Below are 18487 nucleotides of genomic sequence, written 5' to 3'. Positions count from 1 at the left end.
TCTCATAGAAAATGAAAGGACAGCATCCGTTAACGCAGGAGACCGAAAAAGAAAACCGACATTTTCCCTGCCGATTGTGGCCTAGAGGACACTAGGTTAAAAATCTACGCAAGGGCTGAGGCCTAAAAAACTCGCGCGCGCGTAAGACCTAATCCCCCAAAGCAAATAAAATAAACGGGGGCCTACGTACTCTACCGAGGGAAGGGTTCCCTCGTCTTCTCTCCCACACCCCCTCGCGTTCCCCGAGAAACCCAGCGCCTCCCCAGCTTCCGCCCCCTCCACTCACCAGGAGGGGGAAGGGAGAAGAGATTCGATTCTGAATCTCCCACTCCCGAGTTCTACGCCGAGAAGCCAACTGCTGCTCGAGGTCCGCAACGCTGCCGCAACAGCTCAGTCTTCGCCTCTTCACAAAATGGCCCCCGCGTCTCCTCTGCCGCCGAGGCGAAGGCCTAACCCCCGCCCCACTCCTGGGAATCCTCCTATTGGCTGCGACTTTTCTAGCTCCCGCTTCTAATTAGACAGTTTTACAGCTCCTCACAATTCTATCCAATCATAATTAGGAGTGGGTTAGACTAACCTAGCGAATTTCCACATGCGTGACAGAAACTAGTTTGTAACTGGTCATTTTTCCTGTCATTTATCGCCTGAGAAATGCTTATTGGCCACTGTACCTGACGGAGAGCTGGGTGGAAACTTGCCTTTGTACCGCGCACCGCTTCACATCCGGGTATCCGGAAGGTCTGATTGGCGGCCGCGGGATCCTATCTGCGCTCCTCAGAGCGCCTAGTAGAAGGCCCGCCCACATCTCGGAATTCCCGCGGCGGATGGGGGGAAGGGCGAGGAAGGTTTGCTGGGTTTTGTTTGCTAGCGGTTGGAAGGATCCGCCCTTGCCCTGGGCATAGGTAAAAGGAGAAGCTCTCTAAGTTAGTTCTCTGTCCTGCGGTGTGGATAAAGAAAACACTTTTCTTAGAGTGGGGAGTGGGCACTAAAGACCAGAAAACTAACCAGCCCTGCAGTTTTTCCAACCCTAGAGCTCCTTCCTGGACACTTCTCAGCCTGTCAAGCCCTTCTTCAGACAACCCATATCTCGGTCAAAACAACTGACTTCCTTACCTCTCCACCACAAAAGGTAAAGAAAGTCCAAAATGCTGGCCTGGAATATACTACAGCACCCATCCTCTGGCCCCAAATCATCTCACTAATACCCTTCATGTCAACCAAATTGGCTTATCCGGCTAGCTCTCCCCTGCCCGTCCCCGAAATCTGGTCCCTTAATTCTCCTCACCCTGAAATGGCCCGTCCCCCACCTACTGGCATCGTCTGCACTGCAGTCCCTCTGGTTGTATTATAGCAGCCATGCACGCAATGGAATAGGACCAGCTGTGCTAGGAATGAAAGATATTTCTTTGTGTAGTTAGGGAACGCAAGATGCAGAACACTATCTAGAGAATGTGATGCCATCTGTATACATTTTAAGGAATATATGCATATGTGAATACAGTTGTATGCATTAGTTTTGAATTAATTCTGAATTTCATAGAGGTTCACGAGGAAACTTACCTGTCAAAGGAGAAAATTAAGACAATTTAGTAACGAGTTTAATGTCCTTTACTCAAAGGAAAACAATCCATGGTTGGAAGAGTACAGTGACTCACAAGCCATGGAGCACTCCCCCAGAGAGTTTGAGCAAGAGAGAGTTTTATGCAGCATTAGAAGCTGCAAGGCAATCAGGGCGGGATTGGCTGGGGTTAGGAATATGACCTTATTTAGAAAGATTAAGGAACAAGGAAATAAGTATAGAGCCCAGAAATATGGCGTTTGAGGATTGGCTGACTGGATGTACTGCGTTTCTGGTCAAACTGAGCCTTTACAGGAACATGAAGTTTCGGTTTGCTGATGTGACGCCCCCAGCAGGAGCGACTCCATCTTGGGCCTAGAAATTTATTTTGACATACATTTGGAGAGCGAACCTTTTGCCTTTTTCGTTGGTATGCCTTTCTGTACTGTTTTATTTGCCATATGCATATATTGCTTTAAGCAGATTTAAAAAGCAAAACCAAAAAGCATGTAAGAAAAAATATACTAAAATGTTAATAGTGGTTCTCTCTTGGTGGGAGAACTACGTGTGCTTTTTTTTTTTTCACTTCCTTGTGCTTTTCTATATTTTCCAAATTGTCAACTTAGAACAAGTAATCAGAGGGAAAACATCTCCAAGTACTTAAAGCCTCAGCTCAATTGCCACATTGCAGTTTATTTAAAACGACCTCATAGCACTGTGGTTAATTTTACACTCGTCTCTTCTCCCCTTCTAGATAGTACGTCTTTTTTTATTTTATTTTTAAGTTATTTATTTATTTGGCTTCATCAGGCCTTCCTTGTGGCATGAGGGCTCTTCATTGTGCCGTGCGAGCTCTCTAGTTGTGGCACACGGGCTCAGTAGCTGTGGCACATGGGCTTAGTTGCCCCGCGACATGTGGGATCTTAGTTCCCTGACCAGGGATCGAACCCACGTCCCCTGCATTGAAAGGCGGATTCTTAACCGCTGGACCAACAGGGAAGTCCCAGTATGTCTTTCGATTGCAGAGTTTAATTCTTATTTCTCTCTGTACATGTACATTCTTATTTTCTCTCCTATTACATGTCCTAGGACCTTAAACAGAGTGTCTGAAATTCATGTTAAAGTAATTAATCATTAGCTTTTATTTATCAGGGGAAATTGTTCTTTTCCCAGGACAGTTAGACTATCCTTTCTTTATTAAATATTTTATATAGCACTTATTCAGAGGGACCCAGATGCTGTGAGGCTTGATTGACATGTAATTCATGTAATTCCTGACTTAAGTAAACAAAAATAAACACTAGCATGTTTTATTACTCACTGTTCTCATAGAGTAAAAATGTCTATAAAATGTTAATGAAAAGTACTTAAATTCATTTTACCAGAAATCAGTTTTACTGCATGATCTTTATCATGACCTACTTATTAACCAACACTGTATTTGGTGCAAGGGAAGTACTTCAGAGACAGCATTTATGTTTTCAGGGAGTTCACCCCTATGCTAGATGGGGTGGAAGTGGAGGATACAAGAAGAATTAACATCCAGTCCCTCCATCAGGTAGCTTGAATTTACTAAGGATGAGAAAACAAGTGCAAAAATAGCATAATACAAGACAGAATGCAAAGCACCATGTTGACGATAAACATTCAGGACTTTCTGGTTTTAAGGCTCTGTAAACTTAGGTGGGTGAAATGGAGTGGAGGAAGGTCCCTTTATCTCTTCTGCTTACTCTAAACACCCTTAAACTTCTAAAACTGAATGCTTTTATTAGGTGGCTGTGTATGTAGAAAGAAAGCCATGAGCCAGACTCCAGTAATGGAGGGGAAGTAGGGGAAGAGATAAGGAAACAGAAACAGTAACTCCTTACCTTGGGCTAAAGAGAAAAAACAAAACTGTACTTTTGTCTTTAATTCAAGAAGTAATTCTCTTTGAACAAGGCTTTATGTAGCTTAGAGGTATTGCCAGAATAGTGTATCCCCTGCAACTTTCCCTCCTCAAAGTTCTAAGCCACCTGTCAAGAGGAAGGAGACAAAAGGAAAAGCAGCAACAGCTATGAAATGCCTAATTTGCTTTTTACCTAACTTATTAGCTGAATATTTTCCTCAATATTTATCATCCTACACACCCTCAGCATACCTAATTATCTACCTATTCCATTCAACAAGTCAAATGGTCTTTACTAGTACAATCATCATTGCTTCTCTTCCTCTACATCCTTTATCGTCCAAGGATATCATAAGCAACTTCACTGGAGAGTGAGGGGTGGTCTCTGATGGATCCAGACAAAGCACTTGATTAAAACTTCACAGAGCTTTCTAATACCCAACGCTACTTCATCCTTCTTTACACTAATTTGGAGACCTTTCTGACTGTTGGCAACCTATCTGCTATAGGCAACCATATTCTACCTGAAAAATGACATGATAAATATATTACACACCACTTTCAAGAGCCTTACTCTTTGACTGCATCCTGTTTCTCCCACATTGAGTCTCTCCCCCAAGCTGATCCTGCAAACTGCTGTCATGGTAATCATTTGAAAGCGTTCAGTTTTATTGTGCGACTCCCACACTAAAATCCTATAATAGCACTCTATTCCAGTCCTCCATTTTCACTGTTTCATTCACAGCTCTTCCCTGACTGGCCCCTCATTACCTATCAGTGTTATCCCTTCCACAAGACCCTATGCCTAGGCAGCCCCTGCTGTCCTCCAACAGGCATAGATTCTGCAAAAAAGGTTTTAAACACTGATAATAAAATTATCGGTCACTTTGGATATACACCTTCTCAAGGCTTCTAGTGTTTTGTTTTTTTCTCTTTTTATTTTAAAGCTTTCCAAATGGAAATATCCTATGTACTTATTTTTCTTTCTTTTTAAAAAAATATTTATTTATTTATTTTGGCTGCACTGGGTCTTAGTTGTGGCACGTGGGATCTTCATTGCAGCGTGCGGGATCTTTTAGTTGCAGCATGCGGACCCCTTAGTTGCAGAATGTGGACTTCCTTAGTTGCAGCACACATGTGGGATCTAGTTCCCCAACCAGGGATAGAACCCCAGGCTCCCTGCATTGGGAGCCTGGAGTCTTACCCACTGGACCACCAGGGAAGTCCCGCATTTGCTTTTTTCTGATAATTTGTGGTTATTGTAAAAAACTGAAATACAGAAAGAGTGAAAGCTTCTATGTGATCTGTCCTCCAAAAATATGCATTCTTAACTATTTGGTGTAGATTTTTACAGATTTTTAAAAAATGTATACATGGACTTATTTTTACCGGAATATTATCATCATTAATCTGTAATCAGGGACTTCTTTCATCTCTTTTTCTTAATAACCAAAACCCTGAGCTTAAAAAATAAGTAAGCAAAAAATCTTTATCTACAAAGTTTGGAAAAATTAGAAAGATTAAAGCAATTCAGAATCATGACATCTAGTGGTTTTGAGGTTGGGTAGTATTTGATTTTAAGTATTATTGGCCATCATTATGTTAATAATAATAATAGATAACTTTTATATAACTGTGTGAAGCACTTTTCATCTGGCATTTTATTATCCCCATTTTAAAGATGAGGAAACTAAGTCACAGAGAAGTTAAGTCATTTGCCTAAGGTGGCACAGCTAGTTTTGGGGTTTTTTTTGCCTTTTGTTTTTTAACATCTTTATTGGAGTATAATTGCTTTACAATGGTGTGTTAGTTTCTGCTTTATAACAAAGTGAATCAGCTATACATATACATATGTTCCCATATCTCTTCCCTCTTGCGTCTCCCTCCCTCCCACCCTCCCTATCCCACCCCTCTAGGTGGTCACAAAGCACCGAGCTGATCTCCCTGTGCTATGAGGCTGCTTCCCACTGCTATCTATTTTACGTTTGGTAGTGTATATATGTCCATGCCACTCTCTCACTTTGTCCCAGCTTACCCTTCCCCCTCCCCATATCTTCAAGTCCATTCTCTAGTAGGTCTGTGTCTTTATTCCCGTCTTACCCCTAGGTTCTTCATGACCTTTTTTTTTTTTTCTTAGATTCCATTTGTGTTAGCATACGGTATTTGTTTTTCTCTTTCTGACTTACTTCACTCTGTATGACAGACTATAGGTCCATCCACCTCACTACAAATAACTCAATTTCGTTTCTTTTTATTGCTTAGTGATATTCCACTGTATATATGTGCCACATCTTCTTTATCCATTCATCCGATGATGGACACTTAGGTTGCTTCCATGTCCTGGCTATTGTAAATAGAGCTGCAATGCACATTTTGGTACATGACTCTTTTTGAATTATGGTTTTCTCAGGGTATATGCCCAGTAGTGGGATTGCTGGGTCATATGGTAATTCTATTTTTAGTTTTTTAAGGATCCTCCATACTGTTCTCCATAGTGGCTGTATCAATTTACATTCCCACCAACAGTGCAAGAGTGTTCCCTGTTCTCCACACCCTCTCCAGCATTTCTTGTTTCTAGATTTTTTGATGATGGCCATTCTGACCAGTGTGAGATGAGATCTCATCGTAGTTTTGATTTGCATTTCTCTAATGATTAACGATGTTGAGCATTCTTTCATGTGTCTGTTGGCAGTCTGTATATCTTCTTTGGAGAAATGTCTATTTAGGCCTTCTGCGCATTTTTGGATTGGGTTGTTGGTTTTGTTTTGTTTTGCGGTACGCGGGCCTCTCACTGCTGTGGCCTCTCCCGTTGCGGAGCACAGGCTGCGGACGTGCAGGCTCAGCGGCCATGGCTTACAGGCCTAGCCGCTCCGCGGTATGTGGGATCTTCCCGGCCTGGGGCACGAACCCGTGTCCCCTGCATTGGCAGGCGGACTCTCAACCACTGCGCCACCAGGGAAGCCCGGGTTGTTTTTTTGTTACTGAGCGGCATGAGCTGCTTGTAAATTTTGGAGATTAATCATTTGTCAGTTGCTTCATTTGCAAATATTTTCTCCCATTCTGAGGGTTGTCTTTTGGTCTTGTTTATGGTTTCCTTTGCTGTGCAAAAGCTTTTAGGCTTCATTAGGTCCCATTTGTTTATTTTTGTTTTTATTTCCATTTCTCTAGGAGATGGGTCAAAAAGGATCTTGCTGTGATTTATGTCATAGAGTGTTCTGCTTATGTTTTCCTCTGAGAGTTTGATAGTGTCTGGCCTTACGTTTAGGTCTTTGGCACAGCTAGTTTTTGATGGAGCTAAGATTCTGACTCTAGGAAGTCTGATTCTAGAATGTGTGCATATAACCATTACATAGTTATTAATAATGTAAGATTTGCCAAGGTGAAAAAATTTTACTCATTTATAGAACAAATATTTATAAAGTACATGCTCTTTAATAAGCATTGTGTCAAGTACTATGCCAGGTCACAAGAACATAGAAGTAAACAAAATAGAGATTGTCCCTGATCTTCAGAACAGAGTCAAGTATTAAATGAATAATTAGTCAATTGCTTATAATAAATTGTATCAAGTGCTACTAAATATAAGTACAGGGTACTATGGAATCTATATAATATAGGCCCCAGCCCCTTCAAGGAAATGTTGTGAAAATAAATGACTGAAGAAGACTTTCTATTTCTTTGTTATTTCCTCAGTTTCTTTTTTCTCCTTCCTACTAAATGTTTTTCTCCGTTTTTTTTTCCTTTGTCTTCTTTGCGTCTCTTCTAATTTTCATCCCAGCAATGACCTAAATCTGGTTTCTTGCAGGTTAAGCCTTCTTTAACACTCTTGCCATCTGTTCTCCTTCTGGCTCTGAAGCACAAGATTTTACCCTCTGGTAATTTTTCATTAAGCTAATCTTTGTACAGCTTACAAAGTGCTTTTCAGCTGACAAGTCTTACATTTCATAATCAGTGCTTATTTTATTATACTATGATGGTAGAAATTGACCTTTTGAGCAAACATCTAAATGTTATAAAAATACTATGTGAACTGGCCCAAATCCTTTCAAATATGAAATTTTATTTCACATAGTAATTATCTTTCATATGACCGACCATTATAAAATTTACTCAGGGAGCTTTTAAACATAATTTTGGAGAACTTTCTTAATGTCTGAGGAACATTACAATAGAGTGATTCTTTTTTTTTCTGTACTTTATTTTATTGAAGTATAGTTGATTTATAATGTGTTAATTTCTGCTGTACAGCAAAGTGATTCAGTTATACATACATATATATTCTTTTTCATATTCTTTTCCATTATGGTTTATGACAGGATATTGAATATAGCTCCCTGTGCTGTGCACTAGGACCTTATTGTTTATACATTTTATATATAATAGTTTGCATCTGCTAATCCCAAACTCCTAGTCCATCCCTCCCTCACCCCCTCCCCCTTGGCAACCACAAGTCTGTTCTCTACGTCCGTGAGTCTGTTTCTGTTTTGTAGGTAAGTTCATTTGTGTCATATTGTAGATTCCACATGTAAGTGATAACATATGGTATTTGTGTTTCTCTTTCTGACTTACTTCACTTTGTATGATAATCTCTAGGTCCGTCAATGTTGCGGCAGATGGCGTTATTGCATTCTTTTTTATGGCTGAGTAATATTCCATTGTATATATGTACCACATCTTCTTTGGTGGACATTTAGGTTGCTTCCATATCTTGACTATCGTAAATAGTGCTGCTATGAACATAGGGGTGCATGTTTCTTTTTGAATTATAGTTTTGTCCATATATATGCCCAGGAGTGGGATTGCTGGATCATATGGCAACTCTTACAATAGAATGATTCTTATCTTTTATTACTACCTATGCCACAACTCCACCCTCAGAATACTGCCTTTTTGTCATCTCAATTTATATTCAGATACCTAAAACCTAGAACATACTCCCTTGCTCACTTTCTCATTGTTCAAAGAACCCTGACTACCATTCCCTTCTGGGGAGTGGTAAAAACAGAATAGTAGGAGTCAAAAAATGGTAAATTTGGGGAATGTGAAGAAATGCTGAATTAAGGATAATTTATCACAAAGAAAGGTGGCATGCATTTGAAATGGCAGATTTGAGCAATGGAGAAGAGATCATTAAAGTCCCTTCCCTTTTATCTGAGTCCTGAAAAGTAAACAAAAGCCTTATTAAGCTTGTGTGAGTATGGTTTCTAGTAACTAAATCAAGTATCCTTTTTCAATTTTAAATTTAAAGTAAATAAAATTGGGGAATGAAAATGTACTAAAAGTGATTTATGGTGATGGTTGCATTAGTCAGTGAAGTTACTCTAAAAATTCATTGTGTTTTACACCTGAAATGGGCATGTGTAAAATATACCTCAATAAAGTTGTTTTTTTAAAGCTACAAGGAAAAAAAATGAAATAACACTAAAAACTCAATCCCTTAGTCACACTAACTACATTTCAAATACCTAATAACCGCATGTGGCTAGTGGCTACCATTTTGGACAGCATAGGTCTAGTATATAAAACTTTTCCATGGTGTTAAAAAATACTTTCTTAAATCTGTTTTAAGATTTCTTAAGTGTGAGTGTAAAATACTTACACTTACAACAGACATATAACCAAAATAGAAAACATGAAAAAATCGAGTATCCTTAACACATCAGTGACTCTTAAAAGAAATATACAATGATAATAAATATTTTAAAAGTTCAAGGCAGCTAGCAAGCAAAGAAACGCATATTAAAAGGACAGTGAATTAGTATTTTTGTCTATGAAATAGGTATTAAAAAAAAAAAAGATGCTCCTAATGTTAAGATGAGAAGAAATGGATACTGCTGACAAAAGTGTAAACTAGTACAACTTTTCTGAAAGTTGGTTGGACAGTTTGGAAATAAGTATCAAAGACCTTAAAAGTAGGCATTCTCTTTGACTCAGCAATTCTACTTTTAGTAATTCATCTTAGAAAAATAAATGTGGATGGAAGCAAGGATTTATCTATGAGGGTTTTTAATGCGATATGGTTAGAATGGCAAAAAATAAAAAACCGTCTAAATGCCCATCAATAGGGCATTGATTAAATTGATGATACATTTATAGAATAGACTATTAAGCAGCCATTTAAAATTATATAATAGAATATTTAATAATATTTTAAAATGTTCATTGTGAATTATATATTGGTTAATGAAAAATAAAAACTTTTTAAAACTAAATGACCTAGAGTACTCAAAGCCATAGAAACAGCAAAGTAGAATGGTGGTTGCCAAGGGCTGGGGGGAGGGGGAAATGGGGAGTTGTTTAATGGGCATAGAGTTTCAGTTTTGTAAAACAAAAAGGTTCTGGAGATTGATTGTACAACAATGTGAATATACTGTTAAAAATAAGACAACAGGCCCACAATGGAGTTGTTTATCCTAAGCCCCATGTTACCAAACCAAGACTTGACTTAATTACAGTTTCAGCTGTCCCCAAAATGGAATCTTAAACCAGCCAGTCAGAATTGCCTAATCCACACTCGTTAGGTAATCTACCTGATAGACCCCTGCCGTCCCCTAAAGGATGCAATAACCAACCACTCTTTTGTCCAGTACAACTCCCTTGCTCCCACTCCCTTCTGCCTATAAAAGTCTTTCTTTTTGTACAGCTCCTCAGAGCTCCTTTCTGTCAGCTAGATAGAATTCTGCCTGATTCATGAATTGTTGAATTAAAACCAATAAGATGTATAAAATTTACTCAAGTTGAATTTTTTTTTTTTTTTTTTTGCGGTGCACAGGCCTCTCACTGTTGTGGCCTCTCCCGTTGCGGAGCACAGGCTCAGCGGCCATGGCTCACGGGCCTAGCCACTCTGCGGCATGTGGAATCTTCCCAGACCGGGGCACGAACCCGTGTCCCCTGCATTGGCAGGCGGACTCTCAACCACTGCGCCACCAGGGAAGCCCTGAATTTTGTTTTTTAACAATACTTAACACTATTGAAAATACACTTAAAAATGGTTAAGATAGTAAATTTTATGAGTATTTTACTAAATTTTTAAAAATAAACTTAAAAAAGAAAATAAATGATTCTATTTTTTATTTTAAGTATTATGTATGCCTTTATGCATACGTAAATCAAAATGATAATCGTAGTTATCTCTGGGTGTTAGGATTACTAATACATTTGATTTTCTTTTTATTTTTCTGTTCATGTCTACCATGAATGTGTGTTACTTTTGTAATCAAAAGAATGTTATTATATCTCCGACTCCTTTTTTTTCAAGTTATTTATTTATTTTTGGCTGCATTGAGTCTTCGTTGCTGCACGCGGGCTTTCTCTAGTTGCAGCGAATGGGGGGCTACTCTTCGTTGTGGTGTGCAGGCTTCTCATTGCGGTGGCTTCTCTTGTTGTGGAGCATGAGCTCTAGGCACGCGGGCTTCAGTAGTTGTGGCACTCGGGCTCAGTAGTTGAGGCTCGCAGGCTCTAGAGCGCAGGCTCAGTAGTTGTGGCACACGGGCTTAGTTGCTCCACGGCATGTGTGATCTTCCCAGACCAGGGATCCAACCCATGTCCCCTGCATTGGCAGGCGGATTCTTAACCACTGTGCCACCAGGGAAGTCCTCCAACTCCTTGATGACTGAAATTCCTTCCACATGGAACAAAGCCTATAGTCTACATTTAGAAGTACATTAAGCCTAGTGAAAAAATATCAAATGGTATAAATTCACTCTAAAGTGTAATGAGGCTGTCAGGGGAAAAAACAGGAGGTAACTGGTTGCCTGAAAGGGGTAGGAGGAAATGTTTAAAAAATTAGAGATTCAGAAAAAAGACAGCAAAATTACCAACACAAACTTGGCCTACTTCAAAATTTTGTCCAGCACTAATTCTGGTTAGATCATACGAAAAAGTAGAGAAGACCCAAGATCCTTGAGAAATTGCTTGGGCAAGAAGCAATCTTGGGTGCAGAAAAGGCCAGTTTTTATAATTCTGTCATTTAGACCTGGGAAAATATTTTGTTGGATTTTCCTGTTTTCGCTGGGAGATTTATGTGTTCTGGATAATTTGTATACATCCTAATTGTCTCTCTCATTTTATTTCATTTTATTTATACGACATAGGGAAGTCACACAGGGCCCATTAAACATGTGCTCACCCTCCTGGAAATTCCTTTTCAATGTATACACTGAGTGTGCATAACAAAGAGAATTTCATGTACTGATTTAGACTATATTTCACTCAATATATAGTATGAATGCAGTGACCAGCATGCAGAATTTTTAAGAACATCTAATTTTCAAATGTCAAGTTCTGTTGTTGCATAATTACATCCCAATATTTGGTTTGGAAACTATGGTCACAGTGAAATAGATTATATACATTCTTTTACTTGAGAGGGTCCTGGCACACATGGATTGAGCAGGCACACTGATCCCACCAATGGAGCAGAGTTTTTTCCCTTCAAAGAGATCCTCAGGGCTCCAGAAAATCTCCCACTGTTGTTGCCCTTCAGGAAGAGATTTAAAGATCATTCTCCAACACCAGTAAATTTCTGTTAATCTCAAATCAAATAAATACGTTTTCAGCTTTAGTTTTAGTTGAGAAGTTGGTATGTTAAAGAATGTTTTAGCTCCAACCGCAACACACATAGAGGAAAAAGCACAGCCTTCAAGCTCTGATGTGCAAAGAGTTAACATCTTAAGAGCTAAACAGAACTGTATTAACTCCTCTCTTAACAAGCCAGGAGGACAAGAGGATTCTATAGGACTGAAGGACATCAAAACAGAGAAAAGAATTAGAGAGAGCTCTCTGGAGGAAGCAAGAACTGTAAGTTTATATCTAATACATATTTATAGTCTTTCATTTCTTTCCTTAGGGTGTTTTTGAAAAGAGTGAAATGTTTATTCATTTTGTATTGTGCCTGTCTCCCAGGCATCCAGACACAGTATCACTAGGTCATCTTTAATCCTGTCACCTTCTTAACTTCATACCACGTCCAACTAGTTGGCAAGTATTTTGATTCTCCTTCCTCAGTGTCTTCGTGATCTATCCCACTCTTCCATCCCCCTGCCACCATCCTTCTTAATTCAAGGCCACTTGCCTGAACCACAGCAATATCCTAATGTTCTTCTCTGCCAGTCTCTCTAACTCACTTATGCCAGATGAATCTTCCTAAAGCCCTTCCACAGCTCTAACTCTATTGCTCTTGTGCTCAAAATGTGTAATTCTCACCCATTGGCAGAATGAATACAATGCCTCTAATTTATATGCAAGATCTTCCAAAATATGCTTCCTTTCACTTAAATTCCCACAACTCTTCTTTCTCAAAGTTGTCATGCCTACCTGCTACTGTCGAAGACCACCCTGCTCTTTGCCCATCCCTGATTCTATTGAAACTCTGTCTGTATAGAACACTCTGTATCTCCACCTGCCAAAATCCCTCCCAGACTCCAACAACCCTCCCTCCATAAAGCTTTATCTGATCCTTCAAGTAAATGTGAATTTCAATCTTCCTTTACACTTTCATTTTGCTTTGTTCTTCTCAGATTGACTTTTTTTTTTTTTTTTTTTTTTGCGGTACACGGGCCTCTCACTGTTGTGGCCTCTCCCGTTGCGGAGCGCGGGCTCCGGACGCACAGGCTCAGTGGCCATGGCTCACCGGCCTAGCCACTCCACGGCATGTGGGATCTTTCTGGACCGGGGCAGAAACCCGTGTCCCCTGCATCGGCAGGCGGACTCTCAACCACTGCGCCACCAGGGAAGCCCTCAGATTGACTTTTTATATTTTACCTTACAGTTAAGTATGTGCTTTTCTCATTTCTCCTCTCCTCATTAATTGTTCACTTATTTTTCTTTCTGTTTTTGTGGGAAACTATGTTTTTTATTGTTATGATTGACATACAGCAGTGTATAAGTTTAAAGTGTACAGCCTAATGATTTGACTTACATATATTGTGAAATGATGACCACAATACATTTAGTAAACATCCATCATCTCATATAGATACAGAATTAAAGAAATATAAATACATTTTTCCTTGTGATGAGAACTCTTAAAATTTACTCTCTTAGCAACTTTCATATCTAACATACAGCAGTGTTAATTATATTTCTCACATAGTATATTACAACCCTGAAAATTATAACTGGAAGTTTGTACCTTTTGACTGTCTTCATCCAATTCCCATTCCCCCCTACCCCCAACTCTGGTAACCACAAATCTGAGGGCTTTATTTTTCTTCTCCTTGTAGCAGCTGCACAAAATGGGTACTCAGTAATATTTGTCAAATTAAGTTCAGTCCAAATTCCAGGAGTTCCTGTCATCTTTTCTGATCATTCATACAACCGACACTAAAATTACAGAGACTACACTTTTCTCCATAGCTTCTCTTTATCTCTGTTCCAAGTTTTTTCCTCAATGCTTACATCTCCTTTGCTTCTATCCTCTTACATAAGATCGGCTCCTCCTGAGTTCCCTCACTCATTTTAAAACTATTTTCTTTAAGAGTCTATTCACAAATTGTCCCTTCCTTCCGCCAGATTTGAAGGAGCCCAATTTCAGCGCCCCTTTCAGGGACTTGACTGTTTGGCCTGTTAAAGTTAGTAATGGGAAGACCTGAATTCCCAATCTATATTAAATTTAAAATAGCTAAAACCCTACTTCTATATTTTGACTCATAGGCCCACTTAATCCATGAATTTTTAGAGGATGGGAGTATTTTTGCAGCATTTCCTATGCTCCACTGAAATGCTACTGACATTCCTTTGAGCAGATTTTTTCACCTGATTTTTACATTTTTCTTCTTTTTTCTCTCTCCTCCTCAAATCAGTGACACCATTATGGCTCTCACTTCACTGTGTTCTTGGACGTGAGGGAGAATTAATGCAAAACTTTGTAAAATTATTAAAAGCAACTCTAAAAAGGAAAACAATTTCTGCCACAATCCAATATCATAATAATACATCAGTTGAAAAATTATTATGTATCTGCAGATACCAGGCACTCTGTTAGGTACAAAGATATCCTCAAAAGAGCTGATAGAGGGTCTTCCCTGGTGGCACAGTGGTTGAGAGTCCGCCTGCCGACCGGGTTCGTGCCCCGGTCCGGGAAGATCCCACATGCCACGGAGCGGCTGGGCCCGTGAGCCATGGCCACTGAGCCTGCGCGTCTGGAGCCTGTGCTCTGCAACGGGAGAGGCCACAACAGTGAGAGGCCCATGTACCGCAAAAAAAAAAAAAAAAAAAAATGCTGATAGACTAGTGAAGAGACACATGATATATAAACACTATAGAGAACTGACTTATACTAACCAACATACAAGATAATTACATATATAATATAAATCATTAACTTATACTGATAAATGCAATAGAATTATCAATTGGCCAGAGACTAGTTCAGTGAAAACAACAAAAAACAGCTAGCATTTAGCTAATATGGAGCCTGTACTAAGTGCCAAGCATTATGCAAATTTTTTATAGGCATTATCTCAATTCACCCTCATCATAACCATATGAGATGAGTATTTCATCCCTATTTTATAGGTAAGGAAAATAAGCAGAGTGGTTAAGTAACTTGTCCATGGTCACACAGCAAAAGATGTGGATCCTTGTCTTTCTTATTCCTAGGCTCTTGACCACAGTCACTATTTACAGTTCATTCTCTCCAACTTTAATCAGAGGTGAGTATAAAATCAGAGTAAGGGAAGTTGGCTGTATGATTTTAATTTTTGATGTCATCATACTGGCTTTATTCAGCAATCACTACTAAAGACTAATTCTTTGCCCTCACTCACCTACCATTGCCCCAGTGCACTGCAACTCAATACCACTGCGACGGATTTCTTTTTGTCTTTTATTTCATTGGGTGCAAAACAAGTGATAAATTCTTCTTCCTTACATCTACTCTCCACTCCTTTTTTCCTGAGAGATTAAATCTGGTCAATTCATTGGATTTGGATGTCCCTTCATCACACCTTCACTGACATTCTCCCCTGAGTTTTCTTTTCTGGCATTCTGATAGGCTCCATTTCATTCTTAGAGCTTCTCTGACCATTTTTAGTGGTGCTTTCCAGTGGCTCCATAGTGCTATACAGCTTTGGTGGTGTATTTTGGAAGGGTCATAAACCAGAACAATCTTTTCTGGGTCCAGGTATTAAAGAACCACAGCATCCCTTCCTCCACTACAGCTTCATTTTTGCAAATGGCTTCAGGTCCAGACGACGAGGTCTGTGATGCAGTCACCCCTCCTTTCCCTTCATCTTACTTCTCTACGATAGGAGGCTGAGAAAGTGGGGTAATATAGCAGACCTACGAAAGCTACTTTCAGTGTGAGGATTGACGTTAAAACAAAATGGTTTCCTTGGTTGCTTCCGTTCTGTTCTTATCCTGGGACTATTGTCTAACATATGAAAACGTATCAACTTTTGGGTGATAGTCAGCTTCCTTAATATAGAAATCTGTAAAGATCCCTTTAAAATTATGTCATTTGAAAGATATTCTCCACTTATTGTGGTTTAAAAAAGTGAAACATCACAGAACAGAGTAGGAATGACTCAATTCAAGTTAAATTGTCTGGAAAATAGATCAACAAAATGTTAATGTTTTCTCCCAGTAATAGAATTTCTCCATCATGCTTTTTTACCTTCTTTGTATTTCTCTGCTTGTTCAAAATAAGCTTGTGAGCAAACTTTGTAAGTTGACAAGTCAAGCTAGCTTCAGCAAAAAGGGGAATTTGTTGTAAGGACATAATACTCTCCTACAGAACCTAAGGGCAGGAACAGAGACAGGCCTTGGAAAAGACTAAAATCAAGGATAGGAAGCTTTTAGGACCTTTTAACTCAGCCACTCAGTGTCATTCTCTCTCTTGACTTGTTATTCATTCACCTATTCACTTATTCAATATATATTTATTAGGTGCCTACTACATTCTAGGAGTTGTTCAAGTGCTGGGAAATAAACGTAAATAAGATAAACCAATTGTCCGCTTTCAAAGTCCTTATATTTTAGTGAGAGGAGGTAATAAATAAGTGTAAATAAATGAAGGTAGTTTCTGGATATGGTAAGTGTTACCAGTGAAATAAACAGGGCGACATGACAGAGTATAACTGAAGAAGTCCTCACTTTAGTTATGAAGTCGGAGAAAGTCCTCTTGGCAGATGAAAAGATCCTGAGAGACTGAAGGTTAAGAAGGAACTAGCCATGTGAAGAGCAAGGGAAAGAACATTCCAGCCAAGTACAAAAGTCCTGAGGCAAGAGGGAGCTTGCTGGTTCCAGGAGCAGAGAGGAGGCCAGTGGCAAGGAATGTTATTTGCTAGAGGAGGAGAAATACAAAGCATGATCTGAGAAATAGGAAGAAGGTCAGATCATAGAGGCCATGCTGACTACAGTAAGGAGTTTAGATTTTATTTTAAATGTAAAGGAAAACCACTGGACAATTTTAAGCAGGAAATGCGATGACCTGGGTTGTTTTTTAAAGAGCACTCTGGATGTTTCAGGGAGAATTGGTGGGAGGGGGATGGAGAGAGGAAAATGGGTAGAGCATTAGGAGAACATTATGGTAGTTGAGGTAGGGGACACTGGTGACAAGAATTAGAGTAGTAGCTGTGGAGACAGGGTGATATATATTTTTAGGTGGTACCTGGAGGATTTGCTAGTGGATGACAGAAAGGGAGAAATTGAGGCTTTAGGAAATGGTGGGATGGTAATTCCATTTATGGAGATAGAGAAAGCCTGGGAGATCAGGTTTGAGAGAGAAATTAGAATTCTTGTGTGAGACAGGTGAATTTGAGATACCTAGCAGTCATGCAAGTGGAAATGATTAAAATTCAGGAAGATGTACAAATCTGAAGGTCAGGGCTGGAGACAAAAATTTTGGAAACAACAGCATGTATACACACACACACACACACACACACGCACGGTATTTAAAGCCAGGAGATTGGATATTATAATTCAGAAAAAGAGTGTTGACCAAGGTTTGAAGTGACTCTGCAGGTAGGATTTCCAGAGTTATTTAGGCTACAAAGCAGAATATGGCCATCCCAGAACTCCCAAGTTTATGTAATAGTCCTAGCCATTCACAGAGGCTAATTTAACTCTCTTAGTCCCATTTCCAAATGCCTGGGGAAAAGAATCTGATTGGCCCAGCTTAGGTCAGTTGTCTACCCCTGGTCTAATGAACAATGACTGTGGAAACTGGATCATAGACTATAAACTGGTTACTGGTGACTCAGTCCGTATGAATGGAGTGGAGAGGGGTTCAGAGGCTCATTTCCTGGAGAAAGGATATGGTCATTGGCTTCCAGGCTGAGCAGACACTTTAAAAATGATTCAAAATGGTATGCATCAATTCTATAATCAGAAAAATTGATTTCATTTTGAAGAAATAATGTCATTATTACTGAATGCTTGGTCTTACCCTTCAGTGTAGAGTGATCCACATCACTACAAAAAAGACTATGTCATGTTATATACCATCCTGAAAGTGTTGAGGAATTCCTGCTACAACTTAAGTATAGCCTGCAGAAGGCATCCCAAAGTTGCATGTAATTGGCTGAACTTTTCCTTTATTTTAGTGTCCTGTGGTATCTCTCACAGCTTGGGAGATGATACGACATCTCATCTTCTGGTGGACAATACAGCCAAGGCCCTGTTAGAGACATAGACCCGATACCTGTGATGGTACCAGCGTCAAAAGGTAAATTCGGTGCCTGAGGATGGATGTCTTTTAGAATGAAAACAACCCTCAGTCTGTTATTGTCGGGCGTCTTTCTAGCCTTCACAGTGACTGCTTTGCTCTCAGGTCTTTTCTTCAATCTTCTCAACGTTTTATTCATATATTCTTATAATAAAATTTTTACTGTGTGGGTTTAGGAGGTAAAGATAAATACCACCACCACAAATACCACAACAAAAACCAAGAGCAAATGAGTGGGTCTCATTCTTCTATCCATGTGATCAGCCCTTCACTCTCACTAAACAGAGGTAGGCAATTTAAAAGGAAAGGGCAAGGACTTCCCCGGTGGCACAGTGGTTAAGGATCCATGCTCCCAATGCAGGGGGCCCAGGTT

The 18487-nt window shown here is 39.5% G+C and overlaps 2 protein-coding genes across 8 annotated transcripts in view; one reads left to right on the top strand and one right to left on the bottom strand.

The window, feature by feature from the left end:
* HNRNPC (heterogeneous nuclear ribonucleoprotein C) overlaps positions 1 to 424 on the bottom strand; it is a 47350-nt gene extending 46926 nt beyond the window's left edge. For all 7 annotated transcript variants that reach the window (XM_082648963.1, XM_082648965.1, XM_082648960.1 and 4 more), the window contains exon 1: positions 287 to 424. The gene's annotated coding sequence lies outside the window, so the exon portion shown is untranslated. The remainder of the gene's footprint in view (positions 1 to 286) is intronic.
* Positions 1 to 18487, top strand: part of RPGRIP1 (RPGR interacting protein 1) — a gene marked incomplete at both ends in the record, with an annotated part of 93519 nt that overhangs the window by 9218 nt on the left and 65814 nt on the right. Inside the window, one exon of the mRNA XM_082649391.1 lies at positions 18059 to 18114. Coding sequence (XP_082505517.1) covers positions 18059 to 18114 — 56 coding nt within the window. The remainder of the gene's footprint in view (positions 1 to 18058; positions 18115 to 18487) is intronic.

This window comes from Grampus griseus (assembly GCF_964374135.1).
Source record: "Grampus griseus genome assembly, chromosome: 2".
Taxonomy (NCBI): Eukaryota; Metazoa; Chordata; class Mammalia; order Artiodactyla; family Delphinidae; genus Grampus; species Grampus griseus.
Note: the sequence above shows the minus strand (reverse complement) of the source record. Positions and strands in the feature narration are given on the sequence as shown.